Raw genomic sequence first — 11330 nt, 5'->3', positions numbered from 1 at the left:
TCCAACCATGGTGAGTCACGTGCAAGTCCCCCACAGTAAGGGAAGGAGAGACTTTGTAGAGAGGAAAGGGAAGTTGGGAAAGTTCGAGTAGACCCAGAATCCATGGCTTTTCATTGGCTGAGCTCTCATAAAAAGAAGAGCAGTCTTTCTTTTTCCTGTTGGGCTCAGCTATCATCTCAGGACATGAGAGCTCCCCCTTCTGGTCTCCGAACTTTATTTAATTGAGATTTCTGTTTCTTAAATTTTACAGTTGCAAGCCTTATGTGATCTGTGCTCTAGACGCAGCTCCCTGCAGTTCACGGCATCTCTCACTGCTCTCTCCTGTGTTCATTTCACTCCAAGCGCCCTCCAGCCTCAGCACCTTCCCACTGGCCCATCTGTCGGCCTGCACTACTTCTCTCTCAAGTGGCCGAATGGTTCCTTCCCTCACTCCTGACAATATTACCTGTGAGGCTTTTCCCAACCACCTGATACAAAATAACAAACCTCTCTCATCGCCTCTTCCCCTTTACCTGATTTCTTATTCTTCATAACACTTTCACTAGATATCCCATTATATTTGTTTGTTGTCTCTCTCTCTCCTCTAGTGTAAACTCCCTGCAGACAGGGACTTGGTCCATTTCATTCATTTTACATCCAGCACTTAGAACAGTGCCTGACATCTAGTAGAAACACAGTTTTATGTTTTCAACAGGCTTATTGAGATATATTTGATACTATCTTATTTTTGAGTGAATAAATGAATGAATGAATAAATGAGCAAGGGAAAAAAGAGAGAAATAAAAGTTAAGGAAGCAGTTCCTTGTTTAAATAAGGTACCTTCTTGGGAGTTACTGCTTGAGGCTAGATATCTATCGGAGGTCATTAAAACAATCTTATCATGACTCACATAATGATCAAAAAGAAAACAGATTGAATTTGAGGCAAGGGCTTTAATAATAGAGAGATGATTATGGCTTTCGAGAATCTAAAACCCACTTATCTGTGTTGTTGTTGTTGTTTTTAACTCTGCACTCTGTAGTTGTTTCTTTCCAAAGAATAAACAATGGTGTCACCATAAAATCCATAATTAATGCAATATTTTTTTTTCCTGAGTTCTGAAGAAAACACAGGCCTTTCCCATAAGAAAATTTAAAAATATATTTAAAGACTACATAGACTGCCTTTTTCTAGTGCGAAGGCTGTAATCATGAAGTAAATCCGCGGATATTCCCCCGGAGCTCTTCTGATACAAAGACTGCTCCAAGCGTGGCTCAAAGACCAGCAGCCTCAGCGTCACTTGCGAGCTTGATAAGAGCGCAGAATATGGGCCTTACCTTGACCTCTAGAGTCAGAATCTGCATTTGAACAGGTGATTCTTAGGGATATTTAAGTTTGAAAAGCACTACTCTAAGTAGCTTTTGCTGTAGTCTAGAAGGAGGTCCGTGCAGGCTAATTCTGTTTGCTGAGAGTTTTGTCTGGGAATTCAGAGCCCCATGTACCTACACTCCAAAAACAGAAGGGGGAGCCCTAATCCCCCCAGTTGCCAGATCTAATTGGAGTTGCTTCCTGTTCTTTGCAGGGCTGGCGGGGTTAAAAGGGCTAGTAGAAGCAGCATAAGGAGAGAAGGAAAACCAAAAAACCTGTTGCCCCCTGTTTGTGGGAATGAAGGAAGCCAGGGAATCTGGCAGAGCCCTGGGCCTCAGAGAGGTACTGAGGACAGAATCAGAGCAGGAAGAAAACAGAAAGGGAAACAGAGTCAAGATTTTATACTTCTACTTCTGTTTCTTGTTCTCTGAGTCTCTCTGGTTATTTTCATCTGTTTACATTTCCCCTACATTTCTGCTTTCTCTTTTTTTCTTCTCTGGAAAAATAATGATAGTAATAATGATAATACCTTATACATACCATGATACTATACACTATCTGGTTCATAACAGATAGAACAATATTTTATAGAATGCAATTTTATAGAATTTTTTGCAAATGAGGAATATTCCATAACTTTCTCACATTTTCTTTATTGGCTTATCTTTAAAAGTAGTTCTTGTTTCCATTCATTTTGGCAAGTTTTGGAGGTTTCTCTGGTGCACAAAGTCATCTTTGTTATTGCCACCATGAGGGTGGGGAGGAGGCTTATTAGCAAAATCCCAGAGGTGAAAGACTGCAGAGGGAGAATTCAAGAAACTAGAAACGAAGTGTAAGCGCTCAATGCTTTGGCATGGTGGTGGCTCACCAAACACAAATGACTTCCCAGACCCTATCTGCACCATCTATTTCACTCCTTTGCCTTGAAAATGAGTATAACTACAAAGAAAATGAGATAAGGGAGGTATAAGATGTGCCATCTGGGTCCTTAGCAAGCTCCGTGTTCTATTCAAATTCTTAGTCTTTACAATTTTTTTTCACCTTCTATTTTGATTTATTTCATAAACATTGCAAAACTAAAGTCGCCCATCAGCTTTGCAGCCAAGCCACACACTGGATTATACTTTCCTCTTCTAAATGGGTTTGCTGATGAATTGAAACAAAAGCCTGAAAGAAAATAATCCAAAATTTTCTTGGACTCCTCAAGATGTCAAATCTCCTGATTCTCTGACACCAACTGCATGTTTAACTCACTTTGATTTTGGGTCTCTACCTACAGACTCCATGAAAAAAAAAAAATAGAGAGGCCTTCTGGGTTCAGGTTGAACTGCAGATTCAGACAATGAACAAAGATGTGCTTTAGATTCTTCAATTACTGAAATTGAATTAACTCTTATTGTCTTGAAAGCAGATAAAAACAGACCAGATTCCTAGAATTTATATAATACTGAAATAAATACTTGACTATTGTATTCCCATATTTCTTCACTTTACGTATGTTTCATTTCTCAGATATCATAAAATCTATAGACAGAAGCAGTGAGTTTTTTTGAGCGAAAGGATAAGGCGGGTTTTTTGACAAAGTCTCATACTTTATCAGAAGTGGACACTCTGCTCAGGAATGCCTTTAGGTTATTTAGTTAAGTCAGTTTTTGCCAGCTTTTTAGTTTTGTCTCCTGTAGGGTCAGCCTGATCAGAAGAGAAGGCAGGAAGAAGAGATCCTCAGCTAGCCTGACCCCAGGCCTGGTTACTGAGAGCAGACAGGGTTCTCAGGGTAGGTCAGAACAGAGGTGGTAGGAAAGGGCTTTCAGGAGTGAATATGACTCCCAAGACATAGTGAAAAAATGGGTCAGTGACCGGGAATCTGTAGAGACAGGTGGAGTCCAGCCAAGTGGCCAGACCCAGGGATTAGGTTCCAGAACCAAGGAACCAAAAAGTAGATAGACAGGAATGGATGTCATGCCTGGACTCTCAGCCCAGGGTGAGCAAAGCCCGACTGTGCCTGTTCAGGTTTTAACCCAAGTGAAGTTGGACAAGATTGTTCACTTATGGCTGTTCTTTATAAAGCTGCATGCACTCTCTACCCCACATTCTAAGGGAGCCATTGTAACTGTTGACAAGAACAAGTAGAGAGAGAGCTGGATGTCAGTCCTCAGTGGCCCCCTCAGCCAGTTAACTTATATAAGTGTGCACGGTGGCAAGAAGAAACATCCCTGAGTGTGGTGAAAAGCTACTCTCCTGGTGTGGCTTATGAGTTTAATGTTTTAGTATATTGCTTTGCTGATGGGAATGTTTTTCTTAAAAGCACAAGAGATTAGTGTAAGAAAATAAACTGCCAAGGACAGCTGAAAATAAAGTGCATTGTTCTGTCCAATGAGTCACAGTTCCAGGCAAAGCCTTTGGAGTTGCCACGCCTTGGAGCTTCCACTCACTAGACACAGCATGAGCGAGGGGAAAAAACCCACGTCTGGGAATCAGCCCGAGAAGACAAGACAGCTAAGTTGACCTCTGAGCTGTAGCATGAGCAACTCTGGCAGTCACATGGTGACCAGCGATATTCTATTCTCCAACACCCCCAGGGGAACACCAAAACCCAAGCAACTTCCTTCAAGAGGGATCAAGAGGGAAACTGCTCCAGAGTAGAAGAGATACCTTCTAGAACTGAAACTTTCAAAGTTGGGGAGATCATTTTCACACTATAATCCAGGGCTTCTTCGTAACCTCCTTTAATTTACTTCTCTGATTCTGTTCATTCATTCATTCAACAAATATTTATTGAGTGTTTACTGATCTAGGTGCTGAGGAGGTAGTGATAAAAACAGACAGGGTCCTTCTCACATAAGCCCTTCAGCGTGAAGGAGACAACCAATTACACAACATGAATGTGACCTTGTAGGCATGATCATGCTTCAAAGGAGAGGTATCTGATGAACTGAAAGCATGAAAGAAGGGATTTGAGCTAGGTAGGGAGCTCAGCTCAGGCTTCCAGGACAGAACAGGAATTTGAAGGAAAACAGGTGAGAAGCAGTGGGAGAAAAGGTTCCAAACAGAAGGACAGTAAGAGAAAAATTCCCTTCAATATCCCTCAACATTTCAGCTCTTAACACTTCATTTCTGGTTTCTTGAGAACATGAGAGACACGATACATTGAAAAACAATGGAACTTGGAATCAGTTGGTTTCATTCTAGCCCTGTGACAATACACACACAGCCTTGAACAAGTTACTTAGATTTTCTGAGTCTTAGTTTTGTCACCCATAAGATAGGAAGGATAAAACCCAGCACACAATAAAAGTTAGCACCTTCCCCCACTGGCTAATTTTCATAATCTTTCTGAGACTCAGTGTCTTCATTGAAAAATAGAAATAAAAACATTATACCTGTATCTGGGAATTGACATTTAGGTGGGTTCATTTGTAAGCTCTAAAGCATTATATAATTATTGGGTAATACTATTAGTCACTCATAAAATATTTGTGAGGCCTACTATATTCCAGACCCTGTGATGTTACTGGAGAAATGGAAGTTTTCTTTCTTTCTTTTTTTTTTTTAATCTTTGGCTGTGTTGGGTCTTCATTGCTGCACGCGGGCTTTCTCTAGTTGTGGTGAGCGGGGGCTACTCTTCGTTGCGGTGCACAGGCTTCTCACTGCAGTGGCTTCTCCTGTTGCGGAGCACGGACTCTAGGCACGCGGGCTTCAGTAGTTGTGGCTCATGGGCTCTAGAGCGCAGGCTCAGTAGTTGTGGCGCACGGACTTAGCTGCTCCGCGGCATGCGGGATCTTCCCAGACCAGGGATCGAACACGTGTCCCCTGCACTGGCAGGCCCTGCACCACCAGGGAAGCCAGGAAGTGGAAGACTGACGGAGGAATAGCCTTGCTCTCAGGAGAGAGGTGCTGAAAGAGAAGTTCATCCTTTTCCTTGATCAAGAGAGAAAAGGCAGCAAGGACAGAGGGAAAGGCCTCTGTGGCCTGCACAGGCATCCAAGTACCTGGCACTTGGCCCTCCCTGGGGAGATATCTGATACCTTCCCCCCACCAGTCATCAGCTGAGAGCTCTCCCAGACTACCTGATGCAAGGCCCCAGGGACAGGGCTGCAGGATGGATTTCCAAATCTTCAAAATAAGCAGACAAAGGAATCTTACATCAAACAAAAAATGACTTGAGTGCAGTAGGGAAGGAATTGCTCTGAATGATGGAAGAGGTTGTCAAGGATTTCTAGATTTCTGTGCTTCTACTGAAAGTGGATGGAAAAACCCAGATTCTCTGATTTTCAGCCCAGCCAGCCAGGCTTCCCTCTTTTAAGCTCCTTTTGTCTTATTTCCATTTGAGAAGACATAAAATGAGTAAGGGGTGGAAGATTTCTTGCCCAACCATGATTCAGGAGGAAGCTCAGCCACAGAACAGGCAAGTGTGGCATCGCCCAGAGAAAAAAGACTTGTAGAGACAGGTCTCCGATAGATCCACCCCAGATTTTGCAAAGAAGGCAACTCCTTCATCACAAGCTCTAAGCCCTTCCAAGTTCGGGAAGAAACGACCTGCTCCGCCATTGACAACTTGGCACAATGTGCCCAGCAGGACCAGTGTGAGTAAACCAGAGGGTTTTCTGCAACATGACCCACGGGAACAGTGCAGGTCCTGTTTGCAGCCTGAAGTTTGTGACTCTCCTGGTGGTCCTAGGTCCGGAGCTCCTATTCGTGGGAGCCGGAGTGCAGCTTCAAGAAAATGGGTATAATGGATTACTTGTTGCAATCAATCCTCAGGTATCCGAGGATCAGAACCTCATCCCAAACATTAAGGTAAGTGGCAAGTATGAAGTCAAAACCATTATCCTATTCGAACAGACCTGTAGCTTTCTTTAAGGAGTTGCCTGGTTTGTATTTGAGCAGTAAGGAAAGCGATGTTTCTCAAAGATAGCAACAAAAATTATAATTAACAGCCAAGCCAGTTCGTTCACCTAATTCTGTGTGGTCTCAGCTCACAGACTGTTGATGTAGCCCTCTTTTATTTGTTGTTGTTGGTTACTACTAATTTTAGCTTTTGTGTTTAACTACATGGCTGTTTTTGGGGTAGCAACTTAAAAAATAATCCATTGTGGCAACAGAGACCAGATGTTTGACTGATGAATAAGCATGATTGTGCCTATTAAAATTATGTTGTTGGATTCCATCGTGAGGATGGGAATCCTCAGACGGAAAGAGAGTTTGAATGGAGTGCCAAAGAGCAACATTCTTTCTTTTCACCTGAATGTTCTGTAAAGCAGTTGACTATTTTCACCTTGATATGGTAAGGCAGGCCCATAGCTCCATTACTTGAGTCTCCCTTTGGTATTGCTTTAGTGAAATCAGTATTGTCATAAGGTGTGGTCTTGGAAAGGTGTGACGTGAAAAGGATTTGTTCGGTAAAAGCTTAAAAGTCTTTCACAAAATCTGGAAAATTATATAGGCAAACCCAGACGCACAATTGGTGTCCTAAAATCTCTTCCAGATAACCGTTTGAAGTTTATTTATTTTGCTCCTAGGTTTTCCCAAAAATCTAATACTGTCTCTAAAAGAAATGGGCTCCTTCAAAATATCTTCATTATTTTTATTACTGCTTATTCAAGTATAACGAGAAAACCAAAATATTAAGAATTTACAAGTGATAAAATAAGCTTTTCTTTTACTTGGTTACAGGAAATGATAACTGAAGCTTCTTATTACCTATTCAATGCTACCAAGAGAAGAGTGTTTTTCAGAAATATAAAGATTTTAATACCTGCCACATGGAAAGCTAATAATTACAGCAAAGTAAAACAAGAATCTTATGAAAAGGTAATTCAAGATTTCATTAAATGAGCTTAACTCAAGAAAAAAATATAATGTGTTCAAACTTTAAAAGTGAGAACTTAGACAAAAACAAATTAATATTAATACACAAACAATATTATTGAAAAGACTGTTATGCGCAAAATGTATGGAAATGTAATAAATGAGTGAAAATTATGGAGTAAAAAATAAGCAAAATGCCATTGCCCAAGCAGCCTCTCAGAAGATCTCTTTACTATGTAACTTACAGAGTCCTTTCTGAAATTTTTGGTTAAGGACCAAGAACTAGTTTTATTCGACTGAGTATGAGCTGTAAAGGGAATAATTTCAGTTATGACTATCCTCATTTCCTACCCTGTCAGAGACAGTAAACATACATGTACAGACAGAAACCTAAGCCACCCATGCACATAAAAATATGACTTTCTTGTCCTGCAAGAGTGCACATTAGCAGAATTTCACATTAGCCCCAGTCCAGGATACTGTGTTTGAGGAGCATGTTGATAAGAAGTAAGGCAGAAAGCAGGGAAGAGAGGCATGGCTACCTTTTTTTTTCCAACCAAAAAAAGAACCTTCAAAGGACTCTCATAAGCTGTAGATTATAATTACTCATCCATGATAATGTCTGGCACATACTGGTATGCATGCTATAAATAAATGTTAAATAAATTTGGCAAATGACTGTTTGAAATGACTGTGAGCAAGAGTCCTAGCAGCTACCAGAAAGGGCAGGAGCAGAGGCACTGAGAATATAGCTCAGGGCTTCAGCAATAGAGTGGGTTCAAGATTTGTAATTACAGCTCAAGTAGAAGGGCTGGGACTGTGGTTGTTTCCCCTTTTCCTTATTTGTGTCACTTGGTATGAATTTTCCTAAGATTGTTTTAATTCTTAGATCTCCTTTGAAGTTATTGAATGATATAGCAATCTCGAAGGCACCCCAGTGTCCTGAAGAAGTTAAAGGGGTCCTTAAAACTATCTGATTTATGACCAGGTGAAAGCATTTGATGCTTGGGCATGGAGATAGGAGCGATAGACGAAGGGATAAGTTGGGAACAGAGCTATTGTTTATTAAACTTCAACTAAATGCTAGGCATTCTGTATATATTGCTTAATTCTCAGACACCTAAAATTAGTTGCTGTTATCGCAAATTAGGAAACTGAGGCTCAAATATGGTAAGGATTTTATCCCAAGTCAAACAGCTGGTAAGTTAATGAGCAATTTGAATTCATGCCTGTTTGATTCCAAAACCTATGCTCTTTGCTCCAAGCTATACTGTCTCTAGCTACCTTACATAGTTGTCATTAATCAATCTGGCCTTTAGTGGGACAAAAAGTCTTGGAGATAACCAACACCAAAACCAGGTGCTACTCCTCATCCTAATGGAGAAGAGAGAAATAAATAACTAAAGCAAAAAATGACTGAACAGAAAGATTAAGGGAGTCACTGAAGGCTGTTCATATATCTGCTAGATACCAATTCTTTTAACCTCATAATGTCAATCAAGCAAACACTTAGCAAATGATCATTACATACAGGAACCATGCTAGGCATGGCAGAGGACACAAGGAAAAGCAAGATAGTTCCCCTCCTTGTGAATCTACAGTCTAATGTAGGTGGGACGCAGGGGAGGGCGGGAGGGGTAGGAAAAAAGTACATAAGAGCTGTATTACTATGGTCCATAAGGTAGTGTATAACCCCAAACAGCCTGAGTATTCTATCCCATGCAGTGTACTCTTTCCTTTTTGTTTCAGGACAACTTTTCAGACATAGAAATGAGGTTTTATCCAAGTGAAGACTATTCAAGGGCATGATGTCTGTAGCCCTTTTCACAGGTGTTGCCTTGCAAAGCCCTTGGCTTGAATTCTTATCTTTCTCAAAAAAAATGCTAATTATTGTAAAAATAATTCATGCTTGTTGCAAAAAGACAATGTAGAAATATGGACAATAAAAAGAAAATATTACCTTCCACTATTCCTCAGCGGTGTGTACACCCACCCACACACACACACACACACACACACACACCAGTACACACATAGTACATATAGTGATCGTTATATATATATTTATAAGATCATATTAGATCTATTGTTCCATAATCAACTTTAAAAAAAAAATTAACAACATACTTAACTTCTAAGGGCAAGTCTTGAGACAACATATTATCTTTCTTCCTCAAAATAAAAGGAACAATGTTGTATATAAAACTGTGTTCTCTAGATGGTTATTTGAATAGATATTTACTTTAGCTTCTGACTTAAAATATTGTGTTTTATAAATAGTAATTGAAATGGTCAGGGTACCGTATGAAATATAACTTCAATAGAATAACTGTTTTGCTGATCTGATTGGTTATGGGAATAAAAGGACAAGGCTTAAAAGAAACATATCCTATTGTCTTGCACTGATGAAAGAACCCACAGAAAGTTGTTCACAAAAGGCTGTAACATTTTACAGTACAGCTCTGAATGATGTGTAAATGCTCTTAAAATTTCTTCAAACTTTTAAATTACATTTTATCGTGATTCATAATGTCAGAATTTTACAGTGTTGACTTTTGAGAAAATTTTAATCTGGAAAATGGGAAGGTCAAATGAAAGTAATAAAGCTCCGTGGAAATTTGATAAGCTTTAAAAATATACACGCTTTTGAAAGTGACAGATAGTTTTGTTGATATTTAGTTGCGAATGCATTTTAAACTCCATCTAAAGGCATTTATTTTTTTAATCTGTTTTTAAATTGGGATACAATCCATACAGAAAAATTAACACATATCTTAAATGTACACTTCAAAGTGTTTTAACAAATGTAGATATTTATGTCACCGACATTACAGTCGAGATGTAGAGTATTACAAGGCATTTCTTTTAATTTAGGCAAATGTCATAGTGACTGACTGGTATGGGGCACGTGGAGATGATGCATACACCTTGCAATACAGAGGGTGTGGAGAAGAGGGAAAATACATTCATTTCACACCTGACTTTCTACTAAATGATGACTTAACAGCTGGCTATGGATCACGAGGTAAGTTTGACCAATCAAGAAATAGACAATGGACAGCACTATTTACAGTATTCTGTGCTTAATGCTAAAAGGGACTCAGAGAACCTGAAACTTGCCAAGGACTTACCATTGGGATGAGGAGATAGGCCACGTGCCCATGAAAAGATGAGGGACAAAGTGAGCCTGAAAGGGTTAAGCACCAGATTAGTGGCCCAGACAGGGCATGCTATAAGAATTCAGTGAAGAGGGAGAGCATTTTGAGCTAAAGGTGGTCAGAAAAGACCTCACAAAGAAGAGGATCTTAAGGTTGAATATAATTTTGATAAATGGAAAGAAGGGAGAGAAGAGTGGGAAGAGTATGAATAAAACCGTGGCAGCAGAAGAATCCAGGGCATATTTGAGAGATGGGAACAGTAGACCCCACTGATGGTGCAGAAAGACTGTGGGCAGTGAGTAGCGGGAGAAAATGCTGAAATGCACACGGGGTAGGTGATGGAGAGCCTCAAATGCCCAAATGAGCAAGTCACAACTTAAGGTTTATAATCATAGGAGTGAAACCATCCAAGCAGGGTTTTCAGAAGCTGAATCTGGCTGTGTGGATAATCTGACTCCCTCAGGTCAATGAGGGAGAAACTGGATATCAGGAGAATAACTAGAAGTCCAGGTATGAGGCCATGAGACTTGAGTAAGATTGAAGGCAGTGAGATGGGAAGGACAAGAAAGAGAGTAACAAGAACAAGAGAATTTTCTATGTGCCAAGTGCTGTGCTATTTGCTTTTCAAATGTTATCTTATTTAATCCTAACAACTTGAAGTAATGAGAGATATTCCAGAAGGGAAAAAGTATGAAACAGAGGTCAGAACTGCTTCAGAGTGAAAGGCAAGGAGTGTGTGTGTGTGGGCAGCATTAAGGAACACACCAGGTTTTTGGCAGAAATAGAAGGGACCAGTTTAAAGGGGAAATCCACAAGTCTGGATTTAAGCAAGTGACTGTGAGGAAAGTGGACTCTGCTGGTGGAAAGACCCAGCCTGTGGCAGGAGAAGGATGACTAGAGTTTGACAGTGAAGCCAGCGTCATAGGTTTGGACATCATTGGCATGTAGTGGATGAGATCTGAGAAAGAAACTGTGGTGAGAAAAAATGAGTAGGTCAAGGGCTAACTATCCAATTCT

The 11330-nt window shown here is 40.3% G+C and overlaps 1 protein-coding gene across 4 annotated transcripts in view; it reads left to right on the top strand.

Moving 5' to 3' along the window:
- Window positions 1-5843: 5843 nt before the first annotated feature.
- The window catches only part of CLCA2 (chloride channel accessory 2), a 40224-nt gene continuing 34737 nt past the window's right edge, over window positions 5844-11330 (top strand). For 3 of the 4 annotated variants that reach the window (XM_082410040.1, XM_082410039.1, XM_082410037.1), the window contains exons 1-3: window positions 5844-6144; window positions 7021-7158; window positions 10030-10180. In XM_082410040.1, the coding sequence (XP_082266166.1) occupies window positions 5959-6144; window positions 7021-7158; window positions 10030-10180 (475 nt within the window). In that variant the 5' untranslated portion in view covers window positions 5844-5958. The remainder of the gene's footprint in view (window positions 6145-7020; window positions 7159-10029; window positions 10181-11330) is intronic. The other variant, XM_082410038.1, reaches the window with a different exon arrangement.

This window comes from Balaenoptera physalus (assembly GCF_965194825.1).
Source record: "Balaenoptera physalus genome assembly, chromosome: 1".
In the NCBI taxonomy this organism is placed as follows: domain Eukaryota; kingdom Metazoa; phylum Chordata; class Mammalia; order Artiodactyla; family Balaenopteridae; genus Balaenoptera; species Balaenoptera physalus.
Note: the sequence above shows the minus strand (reverse complement) of the source record. Positions and strands in the feature narration are given on the sequence as shown.